Source organism: Propithecus coquereli, unplaced genomic scaffold, assembly GCF_000956105.1.
Source record: "Propithecus coquereli isolate 6110/MARCELLA unplaced genomic scaffold, Pcoq_1.0 Scaffold3, whole genome shotgun sequence".
NCBI classification, from domain to species: Eukaryota; Metazoa; Chordata; class Mammalia; order Primates; family Indriidae; genus Propithecus; species Propithecus coquereli.
In genome coordinates, this window is record NW_012148618.1 from 13315557 (window position 1) to 13330502 (window position 14946).

Here is a 14946-nt window from a genome sequence, read left to right on the forward strand (position 1 = left end):
ACACTCCTGATGGTCTAATCCTGAGCCACAAGGTTAGACTTGACCCCTCCTGGGAAGTGAGTAAGGCTGGTCCCTATTGCTCATAATTATCCTAATAAAGCTCCATTCAACAGTACAACACAGTCCAACCTCATGTAATAAACAAGTCCATTGCTGGCCCAATGCTGGCCACTGGAGGGAACACAGAGATGAATGAATAAGGTAGTGGTCACCTCCCTTCTTTCAGTCAAATGGCAAAGAATAGTGTTTCTCAAAGCATAATTCCTCATTAGCTGCATTAGAATCACCTGGACTTACTAAAAAATGGACATTCTTGGGCCCTGCATACAGAGATTCTGCTTCAGTGATTCTTGGGTGGTACCCTGAAATGTGCAATTAAATTTTAATTTTTTAATTTTATGAAATATTTACGTAATTCCAAAGCTAAAACTATGAGAAGTCTAGCTTCCATTATTGTCCATTCTACCATGTTCTCTCCCTTCTGCTATAGGTATCATTTTAGTAATTTTTGGTTTATTCTTCCATTGTTCCTTTGGAAAATATGGTATGTACATACATATATACATACAGATATACACATATACATAAAGTCTGCATTTTTTACAGGCTCTGAACATACACAGAAGTTTAGGATCCACATTCAAGAATCAGACATGATTTACTGAACATATGACCTTGGAAAAATTTCTTAAATTCTCTAAGCCCCAGGTTCTTCTTCAGTAAACTGAAGTTGTTATTATTTCATAAACACTTATAACACATTAGTACTCAATAAATGGAGCTGTTATTATTCACTTATTGTTATTCATTAATTAAACATTTAATCAATAGTCAGGAACCGTTCTGGGCACTGGAGATATAGCAATCTACAAAACAAAGTTCCTGTCCTGAGGGAACTTATATTCTAATGTGGAGTGAGAGAGATAATTATATAATAATTAAATACATAAAATAATAGTAGGTGGTGATCCGTGACTAGAGGAAAGATAAGGCTAAGAAAACAGCACATTGGTGGATGCGGCAAACTCTTTGATATAGGATAGTTAGGAAAGGTCTTGCTGATTTAGGTGACATTTAAAGAGACCTGAATGAAATGAGAAATGAGCCATATGTAGCAGGGCGAGTGAGTGCCAGGCGGAAGACACAAGAAGCGGCAAGGCCCTGAGGTAGGTATGCGTTTTGCACATTCGCGAAACAAGGAAGACTGTGTGACCAGTACCAGAAAGGATTAAGGGGTAAGCACGTAAAAGATAAAGTCAAGAAAGTAATCAGGGCCTAATCATGTCAGGTGTTGCCAGCCGTGGTAAGGACTCTGGAACTTATTCTAGTTGTGGTGTGATACCACCGCAGGGTTTTGAGCAGAGGAGAGATGTGATCAGAATTAGGTTCTCAAAGGTTCATCCTACCTCTGTGTAGATAAAAAACTAAAAATGGCACAAAGGCAAACACAGGGTGATCAGTCAGAAGACTATTACAGTAATTCAGATGAGAAATGACAGTGCCTTCATCAAGAGTAATAGTAGTAGAGATGGAGAGGAATGACTGGATTTTACATTTATTCTGCAGGTGGGGTAGGCAAGATTTGCTGATGGATTAGATGTAGTGTAAAAGCAAATGAGAGAAGTCAAGAATGATTCCAAGGCTTTGGCCTTAGGCAAAGAGTTAAACAGAAATGCCATTTGTTGAGATGCGGGATACAGAGAGGGCAGGTATGCTTGAGGGGAATGGAATCAATAATTGTTTTGGCCATGCTACTAGACATCCAAATGAAGATGCTGAAAGGCAGCAGGATTATACAACTTTGGAGTTTAGGAAGAAATCATCATTATCAGTGTTCTCCTCGTTTCTATTTCCCAGGAGATAGATTACAGTGTCTCCAAGACACCTTCCAGCTCAAATATTATTTGGCCCTGTGGGATCTGGTTCCTGAAGTCTCCTGGACAAACTTTTCATCTAAGGACACGATGTAGATAAAGGGGATAATGACTAGAAACAGCAATAATTATTGCTGCTACAGTCTGGAAATAAAGTACTTTTGAGGCAGGAAGCAATAAATGGCCTCTTGTAGGCCAATATCTACTACAGCACTCTAGGAAGCAAAGAGCATTTCTCCTATTTGTGGGTAATCAAGGCAAGCCAAAACCTACCTACCATTTCAAAACTGTGTTTCTGAAAAGCACAGGTACAGGTAAACTTTACTGTGATGAAGTGGAGTTTGTGAGAGAGTCTAAGAGAAATATGCACTAATGTTTCCATAGAGGATCAGAGTCAAGGATTCTGACAAGTCTAGTCAAGTGTGACAACAGCTGCATTCACCCTTTCAGAAGCATATGTCCTTAGCTGACTGAGGTACCCTCCTCCATGTTGCAGTAATAGGCAGCATACGTCTCTAGTATCATTTTATCTTGTATCATTATCTGTTCATATGTCTTTGTCCCCAAGTGTGTGTTCTAGGAGCACAGACACTGTTTCTCAGTCATCCTTGTATTCCTGTCCCTAGCAGAGAGAATGGCCCACGTAGGTACCTAATACATATTTGATGAAGCAATAAGGAAATGAATCCCTTTGTGCAGAGTGTCAGGTCTTTTATTTTTTTAATTTTTTTTCCTATTTATTTTTAATTTTTACTTAGAGCATTTAATGACAGGAAATGGAGGTTTTCTTGAGATGTCTGGAGGAGGTAGGATTCTCCCTTAACCCAAAGGACTAGGACAGCTTACTGTGGAGGTGTGATTTTAAAGAGGCCCAGAGCTGCTAGAGGAGGAGGGGTGCACATGAACATGAAGATTTGTAGTGAAAGAACCTTACTGAAGAGGCCATGAAGAACTCTGCAAGGATGACACTTGCATGTGGCACTGTGAACACATGACGCATAGGATGCCATTCACCACCAAGATTCCATGAGGCCCATTATGGGTACCTAGTTCAGTATACAATCTGATTAAGAAGTTCTGAGCTACTTTTTTACGGTCCTTGATTCTAGGGCCTAAACACTAATAGGAAAGATTGAAATTATTTGCTTGGTCTTTAGGGCTGCTATCAGACCAACCACTCATGCATAAAAGCCCAATGTTCATAGTTAAGAGTCAAGGGTAGCTTCCTGAAACTTTCATTTGTATTCCAGACCACACAAGAGATGCCTGACCCTGCTTTCTGTGCTAGTCAATGCCAAAAGGATTATGCAAGTTTTCATAGGTTAGGTTTCATGACAGTCTGGAATGATACTCTTCTACCTACAGAGTTAGTTAACTTGGTCACTTTGGATATAAGGTATTCACCCACTTGGTTAGATTAAGAGGCTAGTAACTATGTGAGCCACCTACGGGAATGAGAAATGAACAATGAGTGATCACTAAAGGGCGGGGGTAGCATATAGTGTTAAGTTATTCAATGCCCAATAACCAGTGTTGCCTTTCATCTAGAAAACAACATAATCATCTGAACAAGTTCAAGATCCTGACAGGCTGAGAGCCTCCCACTGCTTTGCCCCTCTAAAATGAAGACTTACTGGGAATCGAAATGGGCCAAAGCTGAGCACAATTAAAAGGAAAACTCAACCTCCAACTCTGCACAGAGCGCAAGGGCAGATGGAACATCCCTAAAATGACTGGATCCCTGGGGTTCACCTAAGCAGCCCGCAAACATCGCCGTCAATAGCCGGTGGTCATGTCTCTGCCCTTCGTCATCCCAGGCCTCTCTCGGGCAACATCCGACCGAAGCCCACACAATCTGACGCCTGTCCACTTCCTCAGCCTCGCCAAAAATCCGGGTCGCTCCGGCACTGACCCCGCCTCGGCCCCGTGGCCCCTCGGCTCACCCCAGGCAGCCAGACAGTCGATCTGCAGAGGCAGCTTTTCTAGGATCGGCACTGGCTCGAAAGCGTCGTGCATGGCGGCGAGGAGAAAGTCGCCGCCGCCGTCTCGTCCCAAGGGTGCCGGGCCGGGGTAGGGTCCGGAAAAAGGCTGGGGAAAGAGTAGACCAAGAACCAGCCAGGAATCCCGGCTACAGGCCCTTCAGCAACAGAGCCAATCGTCAACACCGGACTTCCTGCTCATTAAGCCCGCCCCTTCCGCCGCCGCAGTCCCGCCCCTTCCGCCCAATGCACTGTCAAGGAATTTACTGGTCCCTGGGTTCTCAGGACACAGAATTCCTCCATCCAAAGTAGCCACAGGCTTAACAAGAAAGGAAACAGCTCTTAATGTTAGAACTGTCTTAGGCAGTTAGCGTGGTGGTTAAGAATTCGCGCTTTGGCGTAAGACCCGAGATGGAGAGCTGTTACTTAGGAAATGAACTGTGTTGTTCAGGAAATTTAATCTTTAGAGGACTTTCCTAATCTGCAAAACGATTTTAGAGTAAATACCTATGACCTAGTCTCCTAAACGCTTAGCCAACACCTGCCACACTCTAAGCACTCAATAAATACTTGTTTTAGTATTGCCATTATATCCCACCTAGTTCAAGTACCTTACCTTCACACTTCAAAGTTGTTCTGGGCAGTGTGTTAAAGTGTGGTCCCTAGACCGGCATGAGCAGGGCCTGTGAACTTGTTGGAAATGCAGTTTGAGGCCTCACTGAACCCAACTGGGCCTCACTGGCCCAACTCTACTGAACCAGAAATTCTAGAGGGGAACAGTAATCTATGTTTTAATAAACCCCAAAATGAATCCATGTACTTAGAAGCTTGAGAACCACCATTGCAGGCTAGGGTTTCTCAACTGTAGCACTACTGACATTTAGGGCAGGATAATTGTTTGGGGGAAGGGGGTTATTCTGCGTAGTGTAGGATGTTTAACAGCATCCCTAACCTCCACCTACCAGATGTCATTAGCACCCTCTCTCCAGAGATATAACCAACAATGTCTTTCTTTGCCAAATGTCACCTGGGAGGCAAAATCACCTCGGCTGAAAACCATTGTTTGAGGCCAATGCTTCTCAAATTTAATGTGCATAAGAATCACCTGGAGATATTGTTAAAATGCATATTTTGATTCAGTAGGACCAGAATAGGGCCCTCAATTGAGCATTTCTAACAAGCTCTCAGGTGTTGCTGATGTTACTAGTCCCTAGACATTTAGGCAGCACGAGTTGATTCACTAGCTCTTGGAACCCAGTAAAATAAACTCCTTTTTAAATTGATGGTCACTTTCCTACCAATTAAACTATCCAAAGCTGTGTCTTACACATCCTAATATTCCTTTTAGGAACGTAAGTGTCATGGCTCCTTCCTCCTATGGGTCCTGTTCTATCTGAGGTTACCTTAGTATTCCCTCTGGAGACATAAAACAACAAAATTGAGTTTGAGCTGCAAGAATAATCCCTATCTGGTAACTTCCCCCTAAGAAGGTAAGTTATAAAATTAAGCACTGGGGTTTAAAGCAAAAATGTAAAAGAAAAGGGTGAGTCTATGAAATGAAGTCAAAAAATTGGTCCTGGTCACTTTATTTTTATACAATGTCAGTTTCTTCATATGTAAACTAAACTAGGGATATTTGTCCCATCTTTACCAAACACTGTTCTGATAATCAAATGGAAATATATTTTCAAGGAGTCAGAAACACAAAAATCACTAAACAAATCTTGTGTTATGGCTGATTTCACCACAGAAGCTGATTACCTTCCTAAAAATTTAGAATCACCAAATGCTATGCTGGAAGAAGGCCTAATACCTTTTAGTTCCAGGCCCAAGACCAAAATTCATAATATAAACTCTAAGGTAACAGTGACGTCAATGTGAAACTATAAATTCCTTCTGAACCTGTCCTAAGAAATGACACACTATATCCAATCTCAATAATACAGGAAGTCATTTAAGTAGAATTATCAAGCCTCAGACTATAGAATTTGTACTACACCTTCCTGCTTAACGCAATCCTTTTTTTCCCCTAGTCTCAAATAAACATCAAAGTAGCCTTATAAAGTATTTGACCAACTATCCTACTGCATATAACTATTATCCATCTAAGTTTTAGTATTCAGCAGCAGTACAGGACAATATCATCAGCCTTTTGCTGATGAGTTAGCCTAAGAATAGAGTCAGTTCTTCATATTGTTCCTTAGAGATATTGCCTAGGTGACTTTTAAAAAAATCACTATAATAAAGAGCTATAGAGAAACTACTTAAATGTTAACACTTTCACTAGCTTATGGGTTAGTGAATATTGTGGTTATGTGGTCATTGATTTCAACAGAAAATATGACAATCCAGAATAAAAGCTGTGGAAAGAAAATTTTTACAAGAAAGTTTGGGAGAAAGAAGGGTCTTCAGATAAAGTTTGAAAAAAATGAGAAAAATATATTAATTTTGTTAAAATTTTTTATATTAAAAAGTGGCATGAAGTTTTTACACAGAACAAAAATCTTGGGAAGGCAAAATTGAATAAAACCATTAAAACAGAAATATAGTGTTTCAAATGAATCCCATCACCTTGTGATGTCCTTTATAAACAGTCTCTAAACCAACACCAGATATTAGAACAGTCAATCCTAAAGAAAGAGCAGCAGTCCAGGGCCTCCACACTACTTCATGCAAGAATTACTGTTTAAATTAAGCCAGCAGCACCTGTTTCCTTTTTATAAACTCCCTCTTCTGAAGCATACAGTCCCACCAGCAGGGTGCTCAATCACAGCACTTAGATGGAGCAGCTCTCTGCATCTAGTGCAACACCCAGTGAATGGTGTGAAGGCAAACAAAGCATTGCCTAGGACTCCACAATGCCACCCTTGGAGGCTTACAAAACAGTAGTTAAAAGTTTCAGAGTGTGCACCACATTGCCAGCAATGGGATGTGTCACAATAGCAGATGTCAAAAGAGTTAAGCTAATATTTCTCTTTAAAGTACATCTGAAATAGAAAAATCTTTAATGTACACCATTTGTAAACAAAATTGCACTTGATTTTGCTCTTTTAAATGATCTGCATCACACTGTAACAGTTTCTCTTTTTTTTTTTCTTTTAATCATTAATAGAACCATGGCTCCTTAACTTAGAAGAGCCCTTTTTTCTCAAAACTACCTCTGCAAGATGGAACCTTGACGTCCCAGGAAAATGAAAGATAATTAACAATTTCCCCCATCACCTATGTAACTCCCTAAATAAATAAAAATTGCAGGCAGTTGCTCCTGGAGATTACATATTATGGTGTTGATGACACGGTCCTTTAGAAGATGTTAAACTTTTTAGTTTGACAGATTAAACAACTGAAATATTATAGAAATTTCAGGAACAACACACGTAAGTTGCATAAACATCCACGTCAGGGTTTGGGAGGGAGAAGGGCATCAATGTTGTAAATAAGAAGCTTGTAGGTTTTTCTCATCTTATGAATTTGTTTTCAGTAAGATGTTCTCCTCATTCTGACACCTCTTGCCAACTCCAATGCCCAAAGATCAAGGAACAGATCAGGATGTCATTGCCTCCTTTAATCCTATGGAGCAGTGTAGAAGACTGACACAGAAGCTGATCTCTTCCCTGATATTAGCCATCTTCGACTGCAAATCTTCCCATTCTTTACTCCATTTTGGATCTTTCAAAGTGTGTGATCATTCGCTCCTAGGGGGAAAAAAGGTTTATTCTAAGTATATTAGTTTAAAATGGTCTACATTCCAAAATATCTTCCACAGAGACTATCCAAACACACATTTTTCACAAGTACTTGTTTATGTTAATTAAATGTTAAGAGCAATGGTTCCTAAACATCTATGAAGATGTTGAAACGTACAGCTGCGCAGGATACAAAATCAACATACAAACATCAGCTGCATTTCTATACACTAACAACTATCCAAAAAGGGAACTGAGAAAATAAACCTATTTACAATAGCATCAAAAAGAATAAAATACTTAGGAATAAACCTACCAAGGAAGTAAAAAACTTATACACTGAAAACTACAAACACTGATGAAAGAAATTAAAGAAGACACAAATAAATAGAAAGATATCCTATGTTCATGGATTGGAAAACTTAGTATCATTAAAATGTCCATATTATCCAAAGCAATCTATAGATTCAATGTAATCCCTGTCAAAATCCCAATGGCAGTTTTTACAGAAAGAGAAAAAAATCCTAAAATTCATACGGAAACCAAAAAGGACCCCAACAGCCAATACAATCTTGAATAAAAAAATAAAGCTGGAACAACTTCCTAACTTCAAAATATATTACATGGCTATGGCAGTTAAAACAGCATAGTACTGGCATAAAAACATAGACCAATGGAACAAAAATAGAGTCCAGAAATAAACCTACATATATATAGTCAACTGGTCTTACAAAATGGGAAAAGGATAGTGTCCTCAATAAATGGTGTTGGAAAAACTGGATATACATGCAAAAGAATGAAACTGGACTCTAATTTTCAAAATACACAAAAAACAACTCAAAATGGATTAAAGACTTAAGCATCAGCTCTGAAACTACAAACCTCCTAGAAGAAAACATGAGCTTCTTGATACTGGTCTTGGCAATAATTTCTTGGACATGACACCAAAAGCACAAGCAACAAGAATAAAATAGACCAACGGACTACATCAAACTAAAAAGCTTCTGCACAGCAAAGGAAATAATCAACAGAATGAAAAGTGACCCACGGAACTGGAATAAATATCTGCAAACTACGTACAGTCATGCATTGCTTAATGACAGGGATACATCCTGAGATATGTGTCACTTTATCACTGTGCGAGTATCATACAGTATACTTACACAAACCTAGATGGTACAGCCTACTATACACCTAGGTTATATGGTGTAGCGTGTTGCTCCTAGGCTACAAACCTGTACAGCATTTTATTGTACTAAATACTATAGCAACTGTAACACAATGGTAAGTATTTGTATATCTAAATATAGAAAAGGTAGAGTAAAAATAGAGTATTACAATCTTATGGAACCACTGTCATATATGTGGTCTGTCATAGACCAAATGTCATTATGTGGCACATGAAATGTGGTGTGTCACTGATTCTGATAAGGAGTTAATATCCAAAATATATAAGGAACTCAATAAATAAGGAACACCTCAATATATAAGGAACTCCTAAAACTCAATAGCAAAATACAACTAGCTCAAATTAGAAAATGGGCAAAGGATGTGAAATTTCCTCAAAAAATTAAAAATAGAACTATCACATGATCCAGCAATCCTACTTCTGGGTATATACTCAAAAGAAATGAAGCAAGGTCTCGAGATATTTGCACTACAATTTCCACTGCAGCATTATTCACAATAACCAAAATATAGAAATAATCCAAGTGTCCATCAAGCAATGGACAAAGAAAATGTGGTATATACATACAATGAAATACTATTCAGCCTGAAAAAGGAAAGAACTTCTGACATGTGCCACAACTTGGATACACCTTGAAGACATTACGTTAAGTGAAATAAGTGAGTCACAAAAGGATCACAGAAGCAGAAAGCAGAATGTTGGATGCCAGGGGCTGGAGGAGGGGGTAAGGAGGAGCTGCTATTCAATGGGTATACAATTTTAGTTAAATAAGATGAAAAGTTCTAGAGATCTGCTATACAGCATTGTACTGATACTTAACAATGCTGTAATGTACACTAAAAGGACTATTAAGAGGGTAGAGCTCATTGTTATGTTTTCTTACCCACCCCCACAGCCCTGACATTTATTATGTATACGTGCAAAGTCTTGCATAGTTTTTCAAAAAGGAAAATATAAACAGATGGTTGAACTCAGTGCCAACAAAAGTACTATAGTTAACCTGTATTCCCATGAACAGCACAATCAGGTTTCACTTAATTAGCCCTCTCTGGTAGGAATATAGCAGGACTGTAGAACTGAAGGGAAGCCCTAAAGGCAAACAATTAGCAGAGAAAGACTCCAAGAGGGAGATCTGGGAACTGCAGAATACACCACAGAAAGCAAAGTCTTATGTGGATAGGTTCAAATCTGAATGATAGAGTTCTCAATTACTGCAATGCATAGAACAGCTAAGGAATCTGACATTGTATATCCTGCATCACACAGCAGATAAATGGGAAATGAACAAAATCATTTTTAGCAGCCAAATCAACACGGTGAGTCAGAATCAGACAAGATGCTCCCAAAAGGCTTTTTGAAATGAAGAGACTCAAGAATAATCTAATTTCAGAACATGTCTACGACTAGTTTCCATGAACCCAGGAGACAATTCTAACATAAGATTTCAGGTGACGCCGTCTAGGTGAACTATATGGAGGCAAATTAAAAAATTAAAAACCAATATCAGAGGTACTAATTATAATCCTTATTATCTGAAGAAGGTAGTGACACATATAATATTAAATAGTAGGTAACTTAATTTATATTTTGTTTTGGTCAATTATATTCCTTTCTCAATATTTTTCCCTATTATTTTTGCCAAGATTAGATTAGGGCTAAATTTGCATTTCTTAAAAGACAAAGGAACTAGACAGTAGAGAGTATGGTATTTGCTGCCCAATTTAAACAAAAACATTCTCAACACTGACCATATAACTGTGGAAAAGAAAAGGGGGACATGTATAGGCATATGTAAAGAAAGGAAACATTCTTAAACGTTTAAGCTATTAGGTCATTAAATATAAAATGTCCGATTTCGATTCAAAAGTTTAGTTTATTATATCTCAAATGAGAAGCAATACAAATAATCAGAGTATGTGCCTAAACTATCAATACAGTTTTGCCATCTTAACAGTAGCTTGTTTATGACAGCAGCGAAGAAGCCTGGAGAGCAAGTGGCAATGAAATCTTGAAAGGTGTTCTCCACAGCTTCTTGAGAATTGAGTATTTTTCCTTGCAAGGCAAGAAGTGGTCCAAAGCCTGGAAGAAGTGGGAGTCAGTTGCTGCAAGGTCTAGTGAATACGGTGGATGACAGAGAGTTTCCCAGTCCAGCTTCTATAATTTGAGCAGCGTTGTTTTTTGCAACATGGTCTTGTAAGAGGATTACTGACCAATTGCGGCTGCTTAATCGCAAGCATCCTCATCATTTCATCCAATTGACTGCAGAAGACATCTGCTGTAATCAGCTGACCAAGTTTCATGAAGCTGTAGTGAATAATACCAGTGCTGGACCACCAAACAGACACCATGAGCTTTTTCTAATGAATATTTGGTCTTGGACTGTACTTCAGCACTTCATCTTTATCCAACCACTGTGCTGAATGCTTGCGATTGTCAAAAAGAGCCTGTTTTTCATCACATGTAACAATACAGTGTAGAAATGGTTCCCTTTTATGTTGTGACAGCAAAAAAAGGCAAGCTTTGAGATGATTTATCTTCAGATGCTCGTTTAATTCGTGCAGTACCCATCTATCCAACTTCTTTACCTTGCTGATTTGTTTCAAATGGTCCAATACTGTTGGAATAGTAATGTCAAACCTTGCTGCTAATTCACACGTAGGTTGAGATGGATTCGCTTCCACTACAGCTTTCAGCTCATCATTATCCACCTCGCTTTCAGGTTGCCCACATGACTCATTTTCAAGATTAAAATCACCAGAACAGAACTTCTCAAACCACTGACATACTGTACATTCATTAGCCACATCCTTCCCAAACATGTCATTGATATTTCGAGCTGTCTGTGCTGCAGTGGTTCCACAACAGAACTCATATTTGAAAATAACACGTATTTTTGACTTATCCATGGTTTCACAAAAATTGCTCTAAAAAAAAAATTGAAACATAATCATAAGCCAAAATGTGTGTTTGGAAGAATGAGGATGTACCTTCACAATAAAAGTAAATAAATAAATGTCAAAGTGAAATGTCAGAGACATCAACTGTCAAACTTAGTACTTAAGGGAATCGGACATTCCATACTTAATAACCTAAATATATCAGTATTTCCATTCTTGTCCTTTTCAACTATACCAACCATAGTTGTTTAGGCCATTACTGAGTCAAATAAATTGAATCTCAGTGAACAGAAGACTCGTGACTTCCTATTAAGTCATCAGATCCACAGTTTATGCACATGATTTGATTACTAACCTCATCTGAATCCAGAAGGGCTGGTAGTGCTCTGTAGAGAGAGAGAAATATTAAATTGAAAAATGTATGATAAAGCAATAAAAAGATAGTAGGACAGGGCATAGTGGCTCATGTCTGTAATCCCAGCACTTCAGGAGTCCAAGGCAAAGCCCAGAAGTTTGAGGCTGCAGCGAGCTATGATCATGCCATTGTGCTCCAGTCTGGGTGACAGAGTGAGACGCTGTCGCAAAAAAAAAGACAATAAGATAATGAATGCAATTTAAAGTTTCTTTTTATTATAATTATCTAAGATTTGTATTTATTAATGGCCCTTTCAGGACAAAAAAGGCAAATACAATAAACAACAGAGTATCAGAGTTACAGGAATTGTATAGAGAAAACAAAACATGTTCTACAATGTGATAGGACCAATGTTTCATTAAAATTATGGTCCTGGAAAGGAATTAAAAAACTTGAAAAGGATTATTTCATTGATTTTAGGAAGATCTACTATACAGTTAAATTTTTCTAAGCAGAAATGTCATCTGAATGAATCATCCTAATTATTTTTGTTTGTATATTACTCCTAATTTTTAAATCAGTTTCAACATCTTGTATTCTCATTAGTATACTCTTCAGCACATTCATTTAAAATAATAAAAAAAAGTAGTACTAACTTTAAAATAGGATCCTAGTGGATTCAATAATAGGATTCAAAAACTTACACATCTGTCACTGAAGAAGGAACATTTTCTTCTACCCATTTCAAATCATCTTCCTGCTGGGAACACACAAATATCAGTTGTTACTAAAATGAACCACATAACATATCTCAAATAAGAACCTTAAGATCTTAAAATCTTTAGTCTTTTGTAACTCTAAAGTAGCACATTCACATAACAAATGGGACTACTGAAAGAAAAGTCAAATAATTTTCTAAAAAACTTTAAAAAATACCTTTGACCAACAACTCCCCAATTTCCCCCAACCCCTGGAAACCACCACTCTACCCTCTGCTTCTATGAGTTCAACTTTTCTAGATCCCACATATAAGTGCGATCATGTAGTATTTGTCTTTATGTGCCTGGCTTACTTCACCTAACATGTCTTCCAAGTTCATTCTTGTTGTCACAAATGACAGGATTTCCTTCTTTTTGAAGACTAAATAGTTAGTATTCCATTGTGTATATATACCACATTTTCTTTATCCATTCATCTGGTGATAAACATTTAGGTGGATTCTTTATCTTGGCTATTGTGAATAATACTACAATGAACATGAGTGCAAATCTCTCTTTGACATACTGATTTCATTTACTTTAGACAGTAATATATACTCGGTAGAGGGACTGCTGGACCATATGGTAGTTCTATTTTTTTGAGGAATCTGCATGCTATTTTCCATAATGGCTGTACTAACTTACGTTCCCACCAACAGCGTACAGCGGGTTCCCTTTTCTCTACATCCTTGCCAATACTTGTTATATCCTTTTTCTTTCTGATAATAGCCATTTTAACGGGGGTTAGATGATATCTCTTTGTGGTTTCAGTTTCCATTTCCTTGATAATTAGTAATTATGAGCATATTTTCACATGCCTATTAGCCATCTGTACGTCTTTTTAAAAGAAATATCTATTCAGGTCCTTTGCTCATTTTTTAATTGGGTTATTTGTTTTCTTGCTATTAAGTTGAGATCCTTATATAAATTGGGTATTAACCCTTTATCAAATGTGTGGTTTGCACATGTTTTCTCCCATTCTGCGGGCTGTCTTTTCACTCTGCTATTTCCTTTAATATGCAGAAAGAAGCTTTTTAGTTTGATGTAATCTCATTTCTCTATTTTTGCTTTGTTGCCTATACTTTTGGGGTCATATCCAAAATATCATTGTCCAGCCCAATATCATAGGGCTTTCCCTCTATGTTTTCTTCTAGTAACTTTACAGTTTCAGGTCTTATATCCATTTCGAGCCTTTAATCCATTTTGAGATGAGTTTTGTACATGATGTGAGATAGGGGTCTAATTTTATTCTTTTGCATGTGGATATCCAGTGTTCGCAACATTGTTTATTGAAATAATGGTCCCTTCCTCATTGTGTTCTTGGCACCTTTATCAAAAATCAGTTGACCATAAATGTGTGGATTTATCTTTGGGCTTTCTATTCTGTTCCACTGGTCTATGTATCTGTTTTTATGTCAGCATTGTACTGTTTGATTACTATGGCTTTGCAGTGTATTCTGAAGTCAAGTAGTGTGATGCTTTTAAGCTTTGTTCTTTTTTGCTCATGATTGCTTTGGCTATTCAAGGTCTTTTGTGATTCCGTATGAATTTTAGGATTGTTTTTTCTATTTCTGTGAAAAATGTCATCAGAATTTTGATAGAGATGCCACTGAATCTGTAGATCACTTTGGGTAGTATGGGCACTTTAACAATATTAATTCTTCCAATCCATGAACACAGTATATCATTTCATTTACTTGTATATTAAATTTCTTTCATCAGTGCTTTATAGTTTTCACTATACAGGTCTTTTAGCCCCTTGGCTAAGTTTACTCCTAAGTATTTTATTATTGTGTACCTATTATAAATGGGACTTTTTTCTTGACTTAACTTTCGAATAGTTCATTGTCAGTGCACAGAAATGCTAATAGCTTTTGTATGCTGATTTCATATTCTTTAATTTTACTGAATTTGTTTATTAGTTCTAACAGTTTTTTGGTAGGGTTTTTAGGGTCTCCTGTGTATAAGATCATGTTGTCTGCAACAGGGACAATTTAACTTCTTCCTTTTCAATGTGGATGGCTTTATTTCTTTCTTTTGCCTAACTGCTCTGGCTATGACCAAATAGTTTAGTTTTTAAAACTATATAGCAGAAATAGAAAATGATATCCTATAGCCTTAAATGTCCTCCTCTCAGTGGTCTAATACCTAGCATTTGTGTCATGCAGGCTTTCCCTAAAGTTGAGATAAATTCTAAAGCCCGTTACT

At 37.7% G+C, this 14946-nt stretch overlaps 2 protein-coding genes across 2 annotated transcripts in view; both read right to left on the reverse strand.

Annotated features, from left to right (window-relative positions):
• Nucleotides 1–4040, reverse strand: part of VPS39 (vacuolar protein sorting 39 homolog (S. cerevisiae)) — a 65350-nt gene extending 61310 nt beyond the window's left edge. Inside the window, exon 1 of the mRNA XM_012649132.1 lies at nt 3818–4040. Within this exon, the coding sequence (XP_012504586.1) occupies nt 3818–3890 (73 nt within the window). The 5' untranslated portion in view covers nt 3891–4040. The remainder of the gene's footprint in view (nt 1–3817) is intronic.
• Nucleotides 4041–6299: 2259 nt separating this feature from the next.
• Nucleotides 6300–14946, reverse strand: part of TMEM87A (transmembrane protein 87A) — a 51617-nt gene continuing 42970 nt past the window's right edge. The window contains exons 14-17 of the mRNA XM_012649133.1: nt 14785–14792; nt 12685–12740; nt 11981–12011; nt 6300–7548 (exon numbers count right to left, since the gene is read on the reverse strand). Coding sequence (XP_012504587.1) covers nt 7507–7548; nt 11981–12011; nt 12685–12740; nt 14785–14792 — 137 coding nt within the window. The 3' untranslated portion in view covers nt 6300–7506. The remainder of the gene's footprint in view (nt 7549–11980; nt 12012–12684; nt 12741–14784; nt 14793–14946) is intronic.